Source organism: Aplidium turbinatum, chromosome 17 (assembly GCF_918807975.1).
Source record: "Aplidium turbinatum chromosome 17, kaAplTurb1.1, whole genome shotgun sequence".
NCBI classification, from domain to species: Eukaryota; Metazoa; Chordata; class Ascidiacea; order Aplousobranchia; family Polyclinidae; genus Aplidium; species Aplidium turbinatum.
The window spans coordinates 2,496,397-2,518,111 of NC_137488.1; the positions used below are offsets into that span (position 1 = coordinate 2,496,397).

A 21,715-nucleotide genomic window follows, 5' to 3' on the forward strand; every position below is an offset into this window, starting at 1 on the left:
CGTTATTTTTGCATTGATTCAACGTCTGCAGATGTTGAATCAATGTAAAAATGACAGATTTTGATGTCTGGAGAGTTAACAAAAGATTGGTTTTGCGTCTCTACATTAAAACAATGTCAAACTTTGCACGTAGAGTGTAGACTTGATCTTATTCAAAGTAGTTGGGTCAAATCAAAAGTGCCCGACATTTCAAAAACTGACTCCAGAAACTCTTCACAGGCCAACTGGTTTCATCGTTTCACCTTTACACATTGATTCACCATGTGCGTTGATTCAACGTAAGAGTTACAACTTTTTTCGTTAACCGCGTTACTGCCATTTCACAACTAACCTGTGTTGAATTGTAAGCCAAAATTTTCTAACGAATACACGCTTCCAATGATGAACATTGCATTTGCACAGCAGCACGTCCAATTAAGCAACAGAAGTGAGAGGGATTTGAAGTCTACTTCCTTAGCTAATTGGGGAAATGTTTATAATCGAAGGGAGAAAGCTTTCTGTGAAGATGGATTGAGCAGTTTTATCTACCACCCAGTAAAGGCTCAGTCACTGGTGCAGTTTCATATCCAATGTTGACAATGTAAAGTGAAAGTGTTGTTTGTAAATTATTCAGTCCACTAGGTGTCGCTGAATGGAGCTGTCACGGTGTGGGCTACACACATTTATGGATTGGACTACCAGGAAGAATCATGACGAGCTATTTTGATTCCATAAAGTCCGCACCATTACTTCGCGTTTAAATAGATAAGCTTCACACGCGATGAAACGACGTCATAATGATTGAAGGAGCAATTGAGCTTCGGTGAGCAGGCTAAAAAGGATCTTAGAAGAAGAGTGCGCAGACTACAAAATCACAGAAGAAGAGTGCACAGACTACAGGATCACAGAGGGAGAGTGCGCAAGGGGATGTTTCACGCCTAACACAGGTCTAGAGAGAACACATCGCTTTTTGTTGGTTTTGACTATTTATTGCATCTCTGTATCCACACAAACGATAGTTTCAATACAATAACAGCATTGTGGCATCAATTTATAATGACTGGAAACACGTTACAGAGTTAGCTGCTCTTTAGAAAGAACAAATGTTGGGTTAGTCGTCTACAAGAGCAATGACAGATGTGGCATTTGCCTACTTTCAATAAATAAAAGACTAGGCCTACATAATAATATACAAAGCTTGGACACAAGGAGATATAACATTTTTGTGAATAAAATAAAAATTATACCAAGAATCGAGTCCGGCCAAATAAAGGTTGGCTTTCATATCTGCTCCTTTATAAAGTTAAAAACATACATCAACCAAGGTCGCCAAAACTTATACAAAACACAAGTGCACACTCGCTAACCTAGCTGTAAATTTCACACTGATTCAATAAGTTGCTCTGCCTCAGTCTAGTCAACATCCCTCAACTACTTTGGAAGCAATGGTCCGGTGGGTGCCACATGGCCTTGAGTTATTATTGGAGATTCTCAACCAGGCCACGAGGTCTACCTCAGTGGACAATAGAGGACGCCACATCGGGTGTGTTTTCATCAAGCGCTCAATGAAACAAACGACAGAAATTGTGTCGACGACATTCGTCTTGCTGTGCCGATGTCGGGCCTTCCTGGCGCAAACCAGCTCCTTGCAAACGATATAAGCCAAACAAAAATACACAGTTTCTATTGGGTAGCAGGGGGGTACGGATGTTCGGTTATGGGTACACATGAAAGATTGAAACCACGAAATTGTTGAAAGGAGATATGAAGTGTAGCCAATGATCCCGTGTGATGGTTGCACCCACAAGAAGGAAGTAACGTCACGACATCCCAGCTGGATGATCATGTACTTCCAATACAGAAACGTTGCACAATATCTTGTTACTGAAGGAATAGTTGACAAAGTATTAAGTTCGACAGGCATCATTATTTGGTAAGCATCGTGGCGTTTCTGCAAGTGGCCGCGAGTTCCTGGCTGAGTTTCTAACGCATACCAGTCCAAGCAGTTGCCAATCACTTTTCCCGGTACACTACTGGGGAGTGGGAATGCACAACACGTATACATTGATATTGTTCATGCAGCACCTGCAGTGTTCCCATCGATCGGTTGTGGGATGATATTGAAATAATTCCAAGATTGAACCAGCTAAAAGTGAAAGAACAGCACTCTAAGCATGCTACAACGATAATAATGATCACGTGATGCGTTTGACGTTTTCCAGGCTAACATCATCATATTATTTTGAATACAAACGACCTTTGGTGTAAAATACCAGAACATAATATTTAAGCCAATTCAACGGATGACGCTTCAATCCAACAAAGCACAAAAGCAATTGACATACATGAGGACAGCAAGGTCTTAAAATATCTTGACTAGTTGTATACACCGTCGTCATACAATACACAGAATCTCGTAGAGTCGTTAACTTAGCTACTGTTCATATTGACTCAACATACGTCAAATCAAAACAAACAGTCGCTTTACGCGAAAGCACCCAAGACAATACGTATATCCAATCCTTACGCAACAAATGTGTCTTGATTACGTCACAAGAACTCCACTCCTTCATATTTGTACTGGAGGGACACGATGGTGTCTGGCATGAGAATCTTGCCGTCCAGATTGAAAGCAGTTATGTAGGACTTCGTCTTCCCTTCAACCTCCTCTGTCTTGAGAGCCAAGATTACTTGATCCTTGGAGCCAGGGAGGAATTTGAAAGATGAGTATCCTCTTGCTGGGTGGTCGATTTTACCTGGGAAAATAAAATTAGCTTTTAAACAACTTACAAGACTATTTTCGGTTGCGTGGCAATTCAACTTGAAATAATATAGATGAACCGACGAAGCTTGTGATAACAACAAGAGCTTCATTTTACTACAATGTTTCGCAGCAGCAAGTTTCGGTGGCCTAATCATTCACAACTTCGGTGAAAAATGAAAGTGATTGATATCTTAACAATAAACATGATAACAGGGTTTCCGGAACATTTACTGACTTTCGTTTCTGCCTTTTATTCATTGACACAAACTGAATAAAACTTTAACATTGAAACTTTCCGGCGATACTTACAAAGTTTAAAAGACATTTCAGCTTTCAGCCGACCACTTCAACGAGATGCATACGATTGCCACAAGTGTGACCTTCTACGGACCACTCACCACACCCCATAAAGTGATAACTATGCCGTGAGCAAACACAGATGCGTATAAACAGCGAAGGTGGCTTTGTTAGCTTCTTTACTTGGCAGTTATATAGACAGCAACGCCCTTCCTGTTGGTTAACGACTATCTCGAATACCACGATTCACGACCCTTATGAAGAATGATCATTGATCAAGTATATAGCATGTAACGTTGGCTTGGTTGAAACGAGTTGAACCGATTCACGAGGCACGGATTAAACGAAACATACATAACGACTGACTTGAATTTTAGAGTTTTGTTTGTTGAACCTCTACAACGCATTGAATGAAAAACATTGTGACATGCTGAGGTCAAACAAAAAAGCTTGAGTTACAACAAAAATCAACACTACAATCATTCAAATCTTTGTGAAAGTAACTCAACAAGACAACAATAGTACTCAAGCTTGCACGCGGAGAAGATTTAGAGTTCCCTGCGCCATACGAAAGATAACCGACACTCAGTGACGTGAAGCAACTTACAAACTACAACGGCCAAACTACATTTGTTTCAAAAACTTTGTTTTGTTGCACTTGTGAGTGCTTTCAAAACTTGAAGTGTTGATCTTTGGCCGCGATTTGTTTGTAAAGTGACGTCTAATAACATGCAAATTTGATGATGAACGCAAGCGCGTGGGTTCAGTAGGTGAAAAAAACAAAGATTTCTTTGTTTTGACGCCACCCGGCCAACCGGCTAGACAAGTTGTTATCCAGGCTCGCAATATAACGCGAGTTGAAGCAATAGCCGCTCATCTACTACCAAGCCAAGCGCTTGAGGCAACTCTACATCTTTTCCACAACGGGTGATGTTGGATCAACGTCAATTTCCCTCTTGTGTTGTACAAGATGGTCACGAGAGTGAGAACAACCTCAATCCCGAGAGTTTGTGTGTGACGCATAATTAATAATTGTGTTTTCGCTTCTTTGATTGCATTTTTATCAACAAGACCAATAAAGCAAAAATACATTCAAGCTTGTTTATATTTATTTTTCGTTTTATGACTGAGTGGAAAGGAAACTCAGCGCATGAAGCGATTTGTCGCTCAGCTGTGCAGATTCATAGCAAACTAATCTGATCCAACAGGTGTTGGTGGAATACACAACACAATAATCATGTTGAAAATCTACGAAGTTTTGGTGTGTGAAACCCCCGATGTCAAAATACTCGTTAAATCCCGGGAACCGGAGACCAGCTACGCAGTTAAATCATAAAATAATAATTGAAGTAGCATAGGAGCTTGTGACTACGGCAGATCTGACCGAATAGTTTCTGTACAAAGCAAGATCTTGTTCTATGAACAGTGAGTTAAAATGGAGCAAACTGAAAAGCAAAACCAGGGCAGAAAATTGTTCGATATGTTTCGTTTCGAATAGCCGTAAGCCCTGATAATTTCTGAGCCTTCGAAGGACATGTCTTAACACCACGTGGTTTAACACCTTGGAAGAGCAGAGAAACACATCGCGACAAGAACCAACAGAAGCCTTTTATCTAGGCACATAATTGGCTGACCGGATTATTCATCACGTGGCGAACATACCAAGATACCACAACCCAGCAACTGGACGCCACTTTAACAAAAATTAGCATATAATTAACAACTATTACGATAAGAGAGATTGAATATCTCGACATTGCTTTCATCAACTATTTCTTGTTGTGTGCTATCGGTACAGAAAAGAATAATAAGAATTCCTTATAGAAAGGAAACAAAAGTAAACAAACAAACGGCTAAATTTAACTTTAAACAAACAAACGATGTACCGCGACCGATGGCGTTGTAAGTCGGTTAGGAGAAAGCAGCGATACAACAAAGCCAAACACAACGCATGCGCGGACAGCAGTTTAAGTACGAACAGTCTCCAGGTTGCACTGGCTGTGCCTTCCAGCCAACCAGTGAAGCAAGCCACAGGCAGTTCGGTAACCACTGGTTTGATAAGTTCGTTATTTCAAAAGAAATGGAATCGAGATCGTCAACAAGACTGTTACCTGCCTAATCACGTGACAAAGGGCGGACAGATTCTGAAGATATTTCATTAAAATCTTAAAATCCGATGGCTATTTTACATGCATCAAGTAACATCTCAGTGAGCATATTGTCGTTTGTACACCGGCCAATGTGAAATGAAGTGCGTACATACAGTAGCTCTGTGCTTTTCCACGTCATAATAGCAAGATACAAACCTATTTTGTTGACATCAATTTTCTTAAAATCTTCCGAGCACTTGAATAGAAGATTGGTAGCACGCAGCTCGTCCAACGTTTCGTCATATCTTTCATGGCTGGCTCGTCGTGGGAGAAAGAAGAAGGCTTTGTGTATGTCACTCCACACGGCGCTTTCATGAATGATGTAACCTGGCAACACGGGAGCGTTTCATTTTCTATGTCCGGACACACATAGAAAATTTCTTTGTGGAAGCGCAATGCACGGACACAAAAACAAAGTCATAACTTCCACACTACTGGTACGAAACCATTCCGGTTAGCAAGGCCAGAGACACGCTAACCCGTCATAAACCTTTTCCTTTATGAATCCTTCAATTGAAAGAACTTTAACGTGTTCGGACTCCGCCATAAAAACATTGGAGTTAAGTATTTTTAACTCCGAAGTAGCATCCAAAATAATTCAACAAATTGGTGTCAACAACTAACATGACGATCATTATCAGCACGCATTGCCAACTGGAGGTTCTTGGAACGATATTTTTGTCGAGTCAAACGTTTACTCAACTAGATGATTGGTTAAAGAGCACGTTATCCGTATCGAGTACATAACGAAACGGAATAGCTCATAGTTCGAAACAAAAGAATCACCACGCAGTGGCGCATATGAGCAGGCCACTGGGTGACGCATTGTTAGTCAGACATAACTCACCCGGGGACTCGTAACCGGAGGCTTTTTGCATCGCTTTGAAATGCGGAACCCAGTTCACGTCTGTCACCCCTTTCTGTCAATCACATGCATGATTACAATAAAAAGATTTCACTGCGGTATAACATCTCTATGGTGCCTTTACTTGCACACACTTCGAGTTGTTCCTCCTTTCTTGTTAAAAGCATTTTTGTAAATACCGTATATACTTGGGATAATGTCTTTTGTTGAATTGAAATGGATCGAGACAATACTTCTTTATAACTTCACATGCGGCCACAAGCAAAATCTACACTGCACATTTTGCTAAACCAGTCAATCCTTGTCTCACACAATACTTGTCGGAATAGTTCAGGCACGGTGGGTGGGATGCTACGCACAAAGAAGATACTGATGAGTGGTGGAACACAGGGTGAGTTTTTGCTGATCAAAAGTTAATGGAAAGTTATATGTGATAAAACTAACCCATTGTCTTCACACTGAAAGGAAGTTTACATCGTCTTTTGATATACTGTATCACTGGTCACTTGCATTTCTATTAAAATATCCAGTCGCTTTGAAATCACCAAATTCTTACATCTTTATCTATTATCTTAATCCACTGTGGGTTGCTATGTTGCACTATGCCGTCCGCAGTCGTCCATTCTTTCCCCAGTCCGCCCACGTACAACTTTTCATCTTTAACTGTCATCCATTCGCCTTTAAAGCCTGACAAGAACAAGAACGGCGTGTGAATATACAAAGTCAATATTAATTTCTACCCTCACCATGGTCATGTCCTCACACAAATATGCGAAAATAGAGGAAAAACGAAACCATCAAATATGTGAAAGAGGAAAACGACCTGTCAAAGGTAATACCATAGATATCTTACATATAGATATGCAACTCAGCAATCGTGGAATTATCGTCACGCTCGACTGACTTTATGGACACAATCAACAATCAAGGTTGCCAGCTTGGCTAGCGTATCTATGATAGGCTATTATTGTACGGTTTGAGCTTGGCGAGTGGTGGCTTTTGAGCTCCTTTGGAATATTTTGTTTGGCGTATATTTCAAATTTTCACAGAATAGCCTACTATGAAAAATCAAGACAATAATCTTTCTTCACGTAGGTTATGCAACTTCTGTTTCATGATCGTTGGAACTACCATTTAAGCTTATTTCCAGTGACTCATTAAAGCTTGTTGTAGGCAGTTTACAAACCTGAGATAGAGGGGCGCCGGAACGATTTTAGGGTGAGATATACGGTAGCGATAATGCTGGGCAACTCGTTCGTTTTCCCGCTATTAGCCATGAAAGTCGAAATGTGAGACAGATGAATAATTGCAATAGCTTGAACAAGAAACGAAAGGCAAATTTCACATTCATAGCATCACAATCTGCTGCAAAGTATAAAATGTGTCCACGGGATAATTTGTGTGGGCCTACTGTAGGCTATAGGCCCTATAATTTGGCTAAAAGCGAATAGCAGAAGTTGTTATATTGCAAAATGTGCAGTAGCTTACATGACCTTAAAAGGGCACCATTGCCCCCCATCCAGAAAAAATTTGAGGGCAGGGGCATCCTCTCCCCTGCTGAGACAGCTTCATTAGCATCACGGATCCAACCGCCAAACCAAGACAATTTTAATGTTTGGTAGGCCTACACACCATAACTAGGCTACCAAATGCTATAGCACAGCTTTCGGTAGCCAGCAGTAGCCTAACTCTCATTTTGGTAATACTCAGTAGATTAATTGAATAAAACTTCAGCTTGTCCTGGAACTACAGCTCCAAAAAAGGTCTTTACCTACTTATCAATGGTTGACAGGCTTGTTGTTAGGCATTGTCGGAAATTTTCAAGCAATTTCAGGGGTTGTCAGGCATTGTAGAATAGCTACTTTCAGGCATTGTCTAGGATTTCCAGGCATTGTCGATCATTATCAGTGGTTGACGGGTTTGTTAAGCATTATAGAACATTTTCAGGCATTGCCAAACATTTTCAGGGGTTGTCGAGGATTTTCAGGGGTTGTCAGGCATTGTAGAGTAGCTACTTTCAGGCATTGTCGGGAATTTCCAAACATTGTCAAGGATTTCCAGGCATTGTTGATCAATATCAGTGGTTGACAGGTTTGGTAGTCATTATGGAACATTTTCAGGCATTGTCGAACATTTTCAGGGATTGTCGAGCATTTTCAGGGGTTGTCGAGCATTTTCAGGGGTTGTCAGGCATTGTAGAGTAGCTACTTTCAGGCATTGTCAGTAATTTCAAGGCATTGTCTAGGATTTAGGGGGGGGCAGAGGGTACAGGTACCCCAGACTCCCGACTTTTAAAGGGCCCCCCTACGTGAAAAAAATGTAATTTCGTGTTATTTTTTTTCTTTTAGCTTTTGTGGTTTCTGCAAAATGCTGTGCAGTGCTGGATTGATGCTACTGTAGACGTCGAGGGGGTGTTTCGCGCCGTAGGCGAGTTTTTTTGCACGGGGGCCCCTGATCTAAAAGTGCCCCGGGCCTCCCATCAGTTAAATCCGGCCCTGTGTGAAAATGAAATGCGTTTTTATCAGATTATAATCAAAATCAAAAATCGTAGTCTGAAAGTGTCCCCCCCAGACGTGCCGCCCGGGGCGGTCCACCCCTCCTTCCCCCCTAGCTACGCCACTGATTGTCGGACATCTTCAGGCATTGTCTAGGATTTCCAGACATTGTCGAACATATTCAGTGGTAGATAGGTTTGTTAGGCATTGTCGAACGTTTTCTTGGGTTGTCGATCATTACCAGGTTTTGACAGGTTTGTCAGGCGTTGTCGATACTTATGATAGCCAGGTCATTTAAACGCTGCTGTGTTTGTGTATACCGTAAATACGTTTACAACCTACGCAAAATAGAAAGGGATCATTCTGCTGCTCATGCAGAGCTGGGAATAAAAATGCATGAAAATGTTCGACAATGCCTGACAAACGTGTCAAAAACCAATAATGATCGACAATGCCTGGAAATCCTAGATAATGCTAGGAAATGCCCAACAATGCCTGAAAGTAGCTTAATCTAGAATGCCTGACTACCCCTGAAAATGCTAGACAACCCCTGAAAATGTTCGACAATGCCTGACAAACTCGTCAACCACTAATAATGATCAACAATGCCTGGAAATTCCCAACAATGCCTGAAAGTAGCTACTCTACAATGCCTGACAACCCCTGAAAATGCTCGACAATGCCTGAAAATGTTCCATAATGACTACCAAACCTGTCAAACACTGATATTGATCGACAATGCCTGGAAATTCTAGACAATGCCTGGAAATTCTAGACAATGCCTGGAAATTCCCAACAAATGTCTGAAAGTAGCTACTCTACAATGCCTGACAACCCCTGAAAATGCTCGACAATCCCTGAAAATGTTCGACAATGCCTGAAAATGTTCCATAATGACTACCAAACCTGTCAAACACTGATATTGATCGACAATGCCTGGAAATCCTAGACAGTAGACAATGCCTGAAAATTCCCAACAATGCCTGAAAGTAGCTACTCTACAATGCCTGACAACCCCTGAAAATTCTCGACAAACCCTGAATATGTTCGATAATGCCTGAAAATGTTCGACAATGCCTCACAAGCCTGTCAACCACTGATAATGATCGACAATGCCTGGAAATCCTACACAATGCCTAGAAATTCCCAACAATGCCTGAAAGTAGTTAGCCTACTCTACAATACCTGAAACCCCTGAAAATGTTCGACAACCCCTGAAAATGCTCCACAACCTCCCAAAAAGCCGACAATGCCTGACAATGCCCGACAATGCCTACAATGCCAGACAATGGGTATTTAGAGGTACCCTCTGTGACTGTGATTTGTTTTCAATCGCCAGAATCTCCATAAAGCAGTCCATGCGGAACGAGAATGTGACGTCATCACAAGCAATCCATACGTCAACTTGAAAACGAAGAAAGTTTTATTTAAACAAAAACCAAAAAAATATATTAAAAATAAAGTTGTTTTGCTGTGCCAAGTTTGAAGTCAATGCATACAGCCATAGCTACGCTGTTAGCTTTCAAACATCGTTACGCACCACTCAGTTGCATATCTATATATAAGATATCTATGGTAATACGCAGTGTGCAGGCTACAAGGTCGCGTCGTGTGCAGTCAAAACTGACGTCATGTTACCAGATAACACAACCGTCAATGAAAGATAAAACTTCGAAATTTAATGACTTCGTGATCAAACAAAACCTCGTGCAAGAGCGAAAATTACATTTGAAAATTGCGAGTTATTCGACAAGGACTACCATTCTACCATTAAAACATGTGTCATCGATGTTTAGTGGAGAGTTCAAAAATGCACTGAACCTGAGATGATAAATCGTTAAACATTTCACTTATGTTCGTATTCGTTGAGCACTTTGAGTTGTTGATTTTCATATTTGTATGGCATACCGGTAAGGTATATCGCAAAGGGTACCTTAGTTTTAGTCGTGGACACGTTTATGATGAAAGCAATAAAACAGCAGCCAGCCATGCCAATAAACTACAGTCCTGTTCAACAATCTACACTGGTCGGCCGCTGCGTCTTTATCCTACTCTGATACTGGACGTTCAAGAATTCCAACGTGTTTTATCTACTTTCGGATAAGATTAAAAACACCAACAATTATGATGCTTCTTAAATGATATAAGATGTTCTACTGGTGCAAACTAAGCTAAACTATCACAAGATGTATACAGTGACAATCTGCTTTTATTCCGACGTTTCGTCAATCAGACACGACTGACTTCTTCAGGGGGGCTAGACCAGGTAGTGACTACCTGTCTAGCATGGCAAAACACAGGACATATTGCTGAAAACAACTAAACATGCAAAATGAAAATTCAACTTCTGGACAAAAACTTATCGCGCGCAAAGTTTGAAATAAGTTAGAAAAAAGGGGGACTTAATTGCGGTCAACAAGAAACTTAAATAACAACAAGATAGGAGAGTGAACGGCATGAGTCCTCCTATCTTGATTATTGATTTAAATTCCTTCTCTGGTAATTAATTGACAGGCAAAGACGTGTAGCTACAACCATATAAGATTTTGAAGAGTTTGCTTCACCATAATGACTACAACTAGGCCGTCTACTAGTGCTTGTCCAAGCCGTCACCTTTAGCTTCATGTCCGTTGCCATCGGAGAGTATCGCCCAGGGCGCCACCTTGCCGTTGATGATTTCATAAATAATCCCTGTCCTGTCGTCCACCGAGTACACCCCGCCATTGAACACCACGAGCTCGGACAACTCCATACCACGGCCCCTACCAAATGATGGACGACCATTACTGGACGAAGGCTAAACTGTTTACGCTCAGCGCCGGATTAACTATAGTAACAAATGTAGCAGCTGCTACGGGCCCGCGCTTGGTGAGCAAAACATTTTTTTTGCAAAAAAAATGTCGACCATAGCCTACTAGCCTAGTTGGTAAGTAACTTTTGGCTTGCAAACTGAAACGGCATCGGAGAATATTATAGTTATATGATTAAATTGCTAGTCCCAACGTCTTGTCCCTTCCTAATTATTGTAAACTTTATATCTATGTATTCTTTGCTGCTTCAACACACCGGTGGTCAGTTCTGGAGTGTTCAGGTAGTGGAGTGCTAAAGAGGCTCTCTGCAACACGATGGTCCGCAAGAGCTGATGCCATTAAGGTTATTAAAAAACGTTTTCTTTTAATAAAGGAGGCACTGGAGAAACTTACGAATAACCAAGAACAAAATGTCGACAGCAGGCAAATGGACTCCTCGAGAAAATAGAGTTGCGCGAAACTGGAATCTGAGTGCTTTTTTGGAATAGCTTTAGGCTACTCGATCGCTTCCGCAGGCAGCTCAAGTTTGTTTTGTTTTTCAAGCAAAGCAGCAAAATCTCAACAGTGCTTCAGCGTTGTGTGCCTCGTTGCGTTGATCCCTACAGACTTTCAGAGAACAATTCGCTAAGTTTGACTCAAAGGCGCAGAAGCTGACTCAAGTGAAGGATTACCGACCAACAAGCACAAGAAGAATTGTCCGGAAATCGAAGGCGCGATGAGAATGTAGGCAGTGGCCGTTCAGTTCCAGATGCAATGGATAATCACTCACCTAAAGACAGATTCCTGGTGGAAGGTTTCCCTGCAGTATTGGAAAGCCTACAATCTGCGCTGGAGCGACGTCGCAAGGCATACACCCAATTGAACACACGGTTTAGTTTTTTTGCGAAATCTGCATGACCCAACACCTGCGCAGATCCAAGAAAGTGCTGACAGACTTTCAGAAGCATATTCCCAGGACGACGTGGAAGACGGATTGAAAGATGAACTACCTCAGTTTTCAGAATTTGTAAAGCACATTGCTATTGATCGCTTCTCTCCAGAACTCAACTATTTCACTTTGCTTAAATAAAACGATATTGACACCACGTTTCCTAACATAACAATTGCCAAATTTGCAGAGATCAAAATGCGTCGAAAAGACCTTTGAATGATATTGTTGAAGTTTTATATTTCTCCTTGCAACTAAAACATTACATCAGACTTTTGCTGTTGTAGAATGAAAATCAAATCTATAAAACATTGAATTACTTCCCAGTCATCATCTGTATTCTGTACAACAAATCAATCTGCTACAGGCCCCGCACTTGGTTAATCCGGCACTGTTTACGCTTTCAACGAATAAAATCCACCTCTAGCATGGAAAATTAAAAAAATAATTGAGTTTATATCATTTCCCAAATTCGGTTTTGTCCCCACTGGTGGGGGTGGCCGTAAAGCAATAAAAAAATTGCAAAGATTATTATGACCAAAGTACAAATATTGAGCCGTGCCATATTATTAGCTTTATATCGCACAATAATATTTGCGGCTATGTAAAACTACAAGCCGTATCAACTGTAAGTTTCTATAACCCATGGCAAATGACACTAATGCAAGCCCGTCTAGCCATTGCCAAGCACGTGTGAAATATGTTAAGAAGAGTGTTAATCAGTGAGATGTGATGATGTCTTCATGAGCACAAGTAAGTCATGAAAAACCTTAGAACTACATTGACAGAATGATCAATGCTGTGTCGGTAAAAGTTGGCATGGCATGTTGGCAATAGAAAGTGACTAACTTGTATGCATAAGAGCTGGTAAGCTCTATGCCTTGTTCGTCTCCACCCTTCCAGTTAATAGAAATAGCATTGCTGTGGTTGTCAAAACTGAGGTTGGCGAACCGCAATATGCTCCTCCATGTGTTCTCTTTGGTGGGATCTTTACAAACAACAAAACATGCTTTCAAAATTGGATTCATTGCTTGATTTTCTTTTACTTAATTTAAATATTTCATTACCCGCATAAAAATTTGAATACGACAAAAACAAAAATAATAATGGAAAAATGTTTTTATCACAAATGTATTTGTTTGATAATATTCTGCCTTCTTTGAATGACAATATTCTAACAAATGTCCATCGTCGTAGTAGTCACTTACTTCACATAATATACAGTAATCTTCCAGGGGTCTGCTACTATTCGGCGAGTCCGATTCGGCGAGTCCGATTCGACTAGTCCGATTCGGCGAGTTCCCTATTCGGCGAGAGCCCTTTTCGGCGAGTGCCCTATTCGGCGAGTTTTTGAAATTTTTGAAAGGAAATTATCGGGTACCGTAGCCTAATTATAATTGCCGTTTTTACATCGTTTTAACGTCGCTAAACGTTGAAATCGTGCAGAAAGGAATAAAAAGAAAATGTTTTGAACTATTAAATTAAAATTCGTCATGTCAGTTCAGTTGTTTTTATTTCTGACCATCATATGAAAAACAATACACGTCAACATAGCAAAGGTAGAAGCGACAAAACGCGAACGTTAAAACGTGCTTGGATGTTTCTCAGTTTCAACGTATCCTAGTCAGCAAAAGCACCCTTTTCTACACGATTTCAACGTTTAACGACGTTAAAACGATAGGCCACACACTTGGTTAGCCTTTTCATTCTGTTACTACAATGTAAAAATGAACTGTTAGGCTAACTGGGTTCTTGGAACAAATTTTTGCTGGTCGGGATAACTAGGCTACGGTAGCCTACCCGATAATTTCCTTTCAATCTAAGCTGTAGGAGTGTAGGTCACACATTTGTTGATCCAAACTAATCATTTTAACCATAGGCGCCTAAGCCGTGGGGACCAGGCCCCCACGCATATTTCCGCGTGGGAGCAACTTTTTATGCGGCATTGATACATAAAACAATAGATGAACTAGCGATCGGCAGCAGGAAAACATTTTTAAATGCAAACCGCAATAGCTTTGCAGTAAATAATCATTAGAATGAGTAGCGATGCTACAATCCCACCCCAGACAAAAAAATCTGTCATATTTACGTTGATTTAACGTCTGCAGACGCTTGCAAACAGTCTCGCTGTCGCTTTCGAAAGTCGAAACCTCTGCAGAGAATTGTTGCGGCAGTGAATCGGTTGCTGTGAAAATGAACTTGAAGTCTCGGCCCGAGGTTACTACTAACCAACGTAACAAGGGCTGGTACAAACCGCACTGCCCACAGTCGCACAAGCGGCATAATCAACACAACAACGGACTCGCGCAAACTGCATGGCGCACACACGTCCGTTGCCATAGAAACCCGATCAAAGGCGGGGAATATGCGCATCTTTTGTTTCATCTGCAACACGAAAACGGGCGTTTTACAGCGAATTGGAACTTGAAAGCTGGTCAGCCATAAGTTGCGATATTGTAGTGAAAAGGGAGCAATGTCAAGTCGAAAACTTAATCAAACGTCTCTCCGTAAATATTTTTCAAGGGCTGTTTACGGATGTCAGCAACTTTTAAATTTATTAAAGGTGACGTGCTGTTGAATTGATGTAAACATGAATGATTTTACTTTCAACAGGTATATTTTCAAGCATATGATCAAGTTAGTATTTTCGTTCCATTTACAGTATACCTTTTAGTAAACCTTTTCGTCTCTTGTTCGTTGCTAAACTTTATGTTGTGCTTAGCTTAAAGAGTCGCAGTCCATCAACCGCTAGCCAACGCAGACGCATAGCATGTGTTTTGGTCGAGCTTTGTTTATAATAATTAACGGCAGGTCGAACGTAGCGATAACTCCGAGTGTGGCAATAAAAGCAATCCTAATGTGACGACATAATTACGTCATCCATCTGCGTGACATTTCGCTGAATTTACGTTGCTGCTGATGAAACACGCTTTCGCCCCCACGGCCAAAAAAATTGTTAGGCGCCTATGATTTTAACTATTCAAAAGTACTAACTTATAGACATAAACATTATTTTTTTTGTAACATTTTCTTTGTTTTATTTTTCCTTCATATCTTAAATTTTTCTGAAGGTGATGCAACCTTGCCAAACTTCTTTCAACTCAATAACTTACTTCGGTCACAAGCACGTTTTAACGTTCGCGTTTTGTCGCTTCTACCTTTTTCTACACCTTTGCTATGTTGACGTGAATTGTTTTTGATATCATGATCAGAAATAAAAACAACTGAACTGACATGACGAATTCAAGCACGTTTTAACGTTCGCGTTTTGTCGCTTCTACCTTTGCTATGTTGACGTGTATTGTTTTTGATATGATGGTCAAAAATAAAAATAACTGAACTGACATGACGAAGTTTAATTTAATAGTTCAAACATTTTATTTTTATTCCTTTCTGCACGATTTCAACGTTTAGCGACGTTAAAACGATGTGAAAACGGCAATTGTAATTAGGCTACGGTACCCGATAATTTCCTTTTAAAAATTTCAAAAACTCGCCGAATAGGGCACTCGCCGAAAAAGGCTCTCGCCGAATAGGGAACTCGCCGAATCGGACTAGTCGAATCGGACTCGCCGAATCGGACTCGCCGAAACGAGCCATTCCGATCTTCCAGTGTAGTCCAGGAACATGGTAAAATTAAGGTGGTAAAAGGGTACTATCAGCCCAAGAGGCTCATACGACGACAAAGAAGAACATAATTTGTTGATGCTGTCCCATGCGTGATTTCATTTTTGCCCTTACTTTGGTATATTATGCGAGCAGTATTGTTGAAACGACATGTTTACAAATTGAATACAATACTTTGAGAGTAAACGTGTTTTCATACAAACAATGCTAAGCACAAGGTTAGATAAAACTTAATGCAACAACCTCCAAACATAACTTAGTTCATTTGAAAAAACTATCCCACATACGTTTTGACATCGTATCCATATCAGTAATAAGTCCGACATGAAATGAAGCTCCAGTAACTGTTGTAACTGGTTTTGTCAATGGGTACGTATTGTTATATGACATCAACTTGCGATGTTGGCCACGACCTGTGCAACAATAAGGAGTTACAATCTGAAAAATACAAAATCTTGAGATACAAGCAGTCTTGCGTACAACGGACAACGTCTGGCTACATCGCCGGCTAGAAGACGCAAACGTAAGTACTTTTGTAATAGGAAAGATATATATACAGAAAATATAATATGCTGAAATATGCTCTATTACATAGGCTAGTTCTTACGGAATGGCCCGTTTCGGTGAGTCCGATTCAGTGAGTTCCCTATTCGGTGAGAGCCTTTTTCGGTGAGAGCCCTATTCTGTGATTTTTTTTAAATTATTGAGTACCGTAGCCTAATTGCCGTTATAGGGTTAGGGGTTAAGGGTAGGAGTTAAGGGTTACGAGTTAGGGTCTTATTTCAACGTTTAGCGACGTTAAAACGATGAAAAAGCGGCAATGATAATTAGGCTATAAGTACCCGATAATTTAAAAAAAAAAATTCAAAAAAATCACCGAATAGGGCTCTCACCGAAAAAGGCTCTCACCGAAACGGCTCTCACCGAATCGGACTCACCGAATAGTAGCAGACCCCTGTTCATACAACATAATTATGTAATGTATCATTTTTCATCATGGGCTTTACTTTCCTATGTGCCCAACCTACAACTAAAAACAACGCGTCAGAAATGACGATGCCGTCAGAAATTATAAGACCACTTGGATTCTTTTCTCTAGATTTTAGTTTCATAAATATTTTTTGTGTGAGGTATTTTGTAAACTCTACAGTGACCCTACAGTTCTACACGTTATATATTAATGAATGTAGCATGACAAGAATCTGTGGATGTACTTTTTGTTTTTGTCACAACCTAAATTTACACCATCTGGAAAAATTGCCTGTACATTGTGTTCAGCTTTTCATTACTGCACTCCAAAAGTTCTATGATGCAATATTTGTTTACTTTTTTCTATCATTTTTGGTGGGAGAAAAAAAATGAATCTATAAGATATGCACGCCTTCATAGGGCTACGGTCTTCCGCACTCTCTCATTGAATGTACACTGTATGTTTTTGTTTTATGTACGTTTTGCTTTGCACCAAAACAAAAATAAATGACCATCCATCCAGTGGCATTTATTTGCGAAAAGATAGTTTGGTTTGTCAGCTTCACAAGTGCTTAGTGCACAAGCAGTGAAAAGAAGTGTTATAAAGCAACTTGAACAGAGTCTGTTGAACGGGTTCATAAATATATGACAAGTAGGGTATCTAAAATTCTGAATACTAACCAGTATTCGAGAAAGTAAACTAGTCTAAAAAAATGTTTCAGAATTCCCCACAGCATTGCAAATCAATAAAACAACTTTTCCAATCACCAAACCAATAACGTTAAATTGCAAATTGACATAAAAATTTAAATAAATTCAAGGTCAATTGACCTAAACCTGAAACCCGGCCAAGTTTTGAATAAGGATGATAGATATTGCTTTCTTCAGGTCGTTGAGCGTAGAAATACATAACAGTCATACATAATATGATAAAAACTGCAGCGATAATAGGCTTAAACTTTAGAGTGATGGGTCCTTTTCTGTGACCTGCAAATAAAGAAAGATTGTAGCGATTGAACAACATAAGTTGAGCTACATAACAGTGTTGTAATTATTGTTATTTTAAGTTGACAATTTGCCAATTTCAAATAACAATAATTACAATACTATGACCCCATCTAGATGAATTGACCTAGAAAAAGTGCTAGATATAAATACTAAATAACATATCTTTGATGAAATCTAATCCAGATCTAGTCGTGCAATTATTTGATCAATCAACACACATGTTTTACTTGTTGTAGTTCATGTGATTTGTACAGGGAAGTCTACAAAAATGCCTTGTTTATTTTCAAAAGTCCTAAAACTCGTGATTTATAGTTAAGAGTTAGTTTTAAAACTGACTCATAGTTTAAACAACAATGAAGCTTACGGTACCTTGAGAAAAAACAGGGACTTCGATTTTGTTCCTCCATGCCTCTGTATTTTTCATTTCAGTCGCACCAAACGACGAAAAGCTGACACTTTTGTACATAGCAACGTACTAGTGTTCGACAATGCTCAGGCATTATTGTGCAACCATGTTAAAAATTATATACAGACAGAAAGTCTAGAAAATATCACCAATTGAATAGCCTGACACTTGTTTTCCAAACTAGTTCTTGTCTGCAAATAACTGTGCGGTTGTAGCAGCACAAACTTTGAATAAATAACTTGTGGATTTCAGATCCAACAAACAATTAATGCATCATCTTATATTATGCTTCCCTAGTAGCTAGAGCCTAAAACAAGAGATCATATTTTAATTTGTACATGCTCCAATACCGTAGCCCTGCTGTTTTAAGCATAATTAAACATGTCTACTTAAATATTCTATTTAATACATTTCACATGTTATTGTAGGATAGGCTGTATGATGTTAATATTCCAATGTTCAGTAGGCTGCTTGCGACTAGTACGATACCGGTATGAATGCTTCTGCCTTTCAAACCAAATATTGGCATGCGCAAAACAACAAACTATTGCATTAAAACATCTCTACCAAAAATCATAACCACCCTAGCCTAATCCAAAAGACTATCCACAGTATCCAGTCCACTAAACTACAATTCTACACCAAAAATACTGGGTCTGGTTCTCACCGTAGACCGAGTCGACCGACGCTCTTCTGGTTGAGTTGGACTTCTGACTTTCTGAGATTACGCAATTATTTAAGTTGCCAGATTGTCATAAGCTAAATTTCCAGAATTGTAATTCTGCATGCACAATTTCATGCAATTACGGCAGGCTGTGTGTAATAATGCTCTCGACTGTGCTAGTACACATGGGCGCCGATCCCTATAGGACAGCGGGGACATGTCCCCACCATCTTTTTACATGTCCCCGCAATCTTTTTACATTGTTTTTGTAACGTAAAAGGGAAAATATTAACCGAATGTCACAATTTTATCAGTCATACGTTTAAAATATATTGAAAGGAGGGGACAACATTTTTGTTTTATGCGAGGAAGCCCCAACCGCAGTAGAAATGTTTTATTAGGCGGACAAACCCTGGTGCAACTTGCAAATTGTATTTGTTTTGGTTACGCTAGGGCCAGACAGTGCAGAGTTTTAGAATTAGCCTACTTTGAAAGAGTCGCACAAACATGTAGTGCAGTAAGTTTAGCTGGTGTTACTTTTGTGTAAGAAAAAAGCTGTTTTTTCAGTTATTATTACATTGAGGTTAAGAGCTGCTGAAACGTCTTTGCCGGTTTGGCAAAAATTGTATATAGCCAAATCAGCAGTTAGAAGGCTGGCAGGCAGATTTTTTTCAATTAAGAAAACTCTTACCCTACCCAATTTTTAAAAGACTTGTCACGTTCCAAATCGTCTTCGGTATGGACATGGCCATGGTCAACCTCCTAAACTTCAAACACCAGAAACGAAATATCGGTCAGAGTATTTTGCAGTCATTGACAGCGCGCAGCAAAATCTTACTGACTATTTCAAGTCGACCGATCTTGAGCACTATTGCACAAGATTTTCGAATGATATTCAAGAAGATGCCATCCGCTGTTTGGAAAATGTTTCCGCAAGTGGAACTTTTGCTCATTTCACCAGCCAGTTCGTGTTCAGCTGAATGGTCATTTTCAACTTTGCGCCGTGTCTAAACTTGGTTACGATCTACTATGACACACAAACGGCAAAATCATGCAATGGTCTGCCATGTGCACAACAAAGTTTTAAATTCGATCAACCTCCATTACCTCTCCAAGGACTTCGTTTTTAATTCGCCGGAGACTCGTTGCCGAGTTGCAGTGTTTAGACATCTGCTGTCCAATGCTGACACTGACAATTACTGTAAAATACATCGCATTAGACTTGTATCTAGCCTACTGTATTTGTTTATTTGTTGAACAGACCCCGATCTTTCAACTCACTTCGCTCGTCTCCACCTTATTTCCAATTTTTCTCAGTAGATGTCCCCAACAATCTTAGAGAGCGATCGACGCCCATGCTAGTACAGTCTGATTTGTAAAGTGCGGAGAACAATGCATATCTGTGATGCACAGAGTGTTATAACTGACAGGATGGAAGCTGACTTGGTGACCTCGCAAGGTCTTCCGCTTCTTTGTCTCTCATTCCACTTTTTTATATTTTTATTTATTTGTATCAGACAAGGTTGTCCATATTAAAGCCAAAACACAAAAAAACAAGACGTAAGGAGTCACTTGGATGACATGTGCAATGTAATGCACGATGACGTAATGTGATGCACGAGTGTGTTATCGTGATATTTTGAGAAAAAAAATAAACTAATGATTGACTTCAAGTTATAAAAACACGTTATTAATATCACATACAGTACCGTTGACAGGAGGTCCCAGTGGTACATTTAGGTTCGGGCCCGGGATGAGTTTAGTGACCTGTAACCTTTCCAAGGGGCCTAGGAACTTGATGAATCCACATAAAAATGATAAAAATTTGGAGCGTGCTATTTTAATCATTAATTGATCATACTGTCTGCTTTACTTGTTTTTTCGTCTTTGTGTGCTTACTATGGACAAAGTTTTGTTTTCAGCAAAATTATAATTGTTATAATAATAAGCATAAAATAGAAAAATCAAGTTACAGAATAGTCGAACTGGCAACTCTGCACATATTTAGATTTTACAGAATCGGACTTTCCCTAAAAGGAGCTGGCTGCGTGTCCTTAGCCAATAGCCATGGATCACGGAATTATCTAATTCAGTGATCCATGCCTTAGCCTAGTTGTAAGACCAGATGTACAACACAGATAGCCCAGCTGAGTTCAGTTTCAATCTCCAATGTGTTATAAAAGTTCACACTTGGAATCAGTACATCTTGTTGTTTTGGTGATGCTATTTTATTCGTATTGTTTATAATTACACCGTACGTAGGCCTACTACCCTCGCAACAAACAAAATAAGAATTTTCTATGCAAAAAATGGTGTAGGCAATTTAACGTATTACAAAACAACTACACGCCTAGTCAAACTGGTGAAAGAGAGAAGCCCAATTACGTATCAAAAGATACCGGTAGGCTACATTGCCTGGAAATTCAATGTTAAAGTGAACTTCTGTAAATTTTACTGTAGCCGGCCTACTATGCTGTTGATAAAGTTGTAGCCTACTGAAAAGGGTTCAATAGGCTACCCGAAATCGCGATCTGCAACAGAAGAATTTCAAATTGGACTTGGTCATACATTTATTTTGAACATTAAAAATGTTCTCTCTTTTTTTTTGATCAAGAAACGACAGCTTTTTTAACGGTGCGTTTTGAGGCTAGCTAACAAGCCCGAAAATTGCTTTCAATTAGGCTACGCTACAAATGAACAAACAAGTTTTCCAGTTGCTTGTGATTTTCTGAAAAAAAAAAAAGCTATAA

The 21,715-nt window shown here is 39.8% G+C and overlaps 1 protein-coding gene across 1 annotated transcript; it reads right to left on the minus strand.

The window, feature by feature from the left end:
- Positions 1-952: 952 nt before the first annotated feature.
- LOC145786640 (soluble calcium-activated nucleotidase 1-like) lies at positions 953-18,603 on the minus strand. Its single transcript, XM_082598334.1, has 9 exons — positions 18,265-18,603; positions 17,719-17,874; positions 16,206-16,331; positions 13,138-13,276; positions 11,164-11,312; positions 6,612-6,742; positions 6,038-6,110; positions 5,347-5,517; positions 953-2,735 (listed from the first exon to the last, which is right to left on the minus strand). The coding sequence occupies exons 1-9, from the start codon at positions 18,359-18,361 to the stop codon at positions 2,530-2,532; spliced, it is 1,248 nt and encodes a 415-aa protein (XP_082454460.1). The 5' UTR covers positions 18,362-18,603; the 3' UTR covers positions 953-2,529.
- Positions 18,604-21,715: the final 3,112 nt, after the last annotated feature.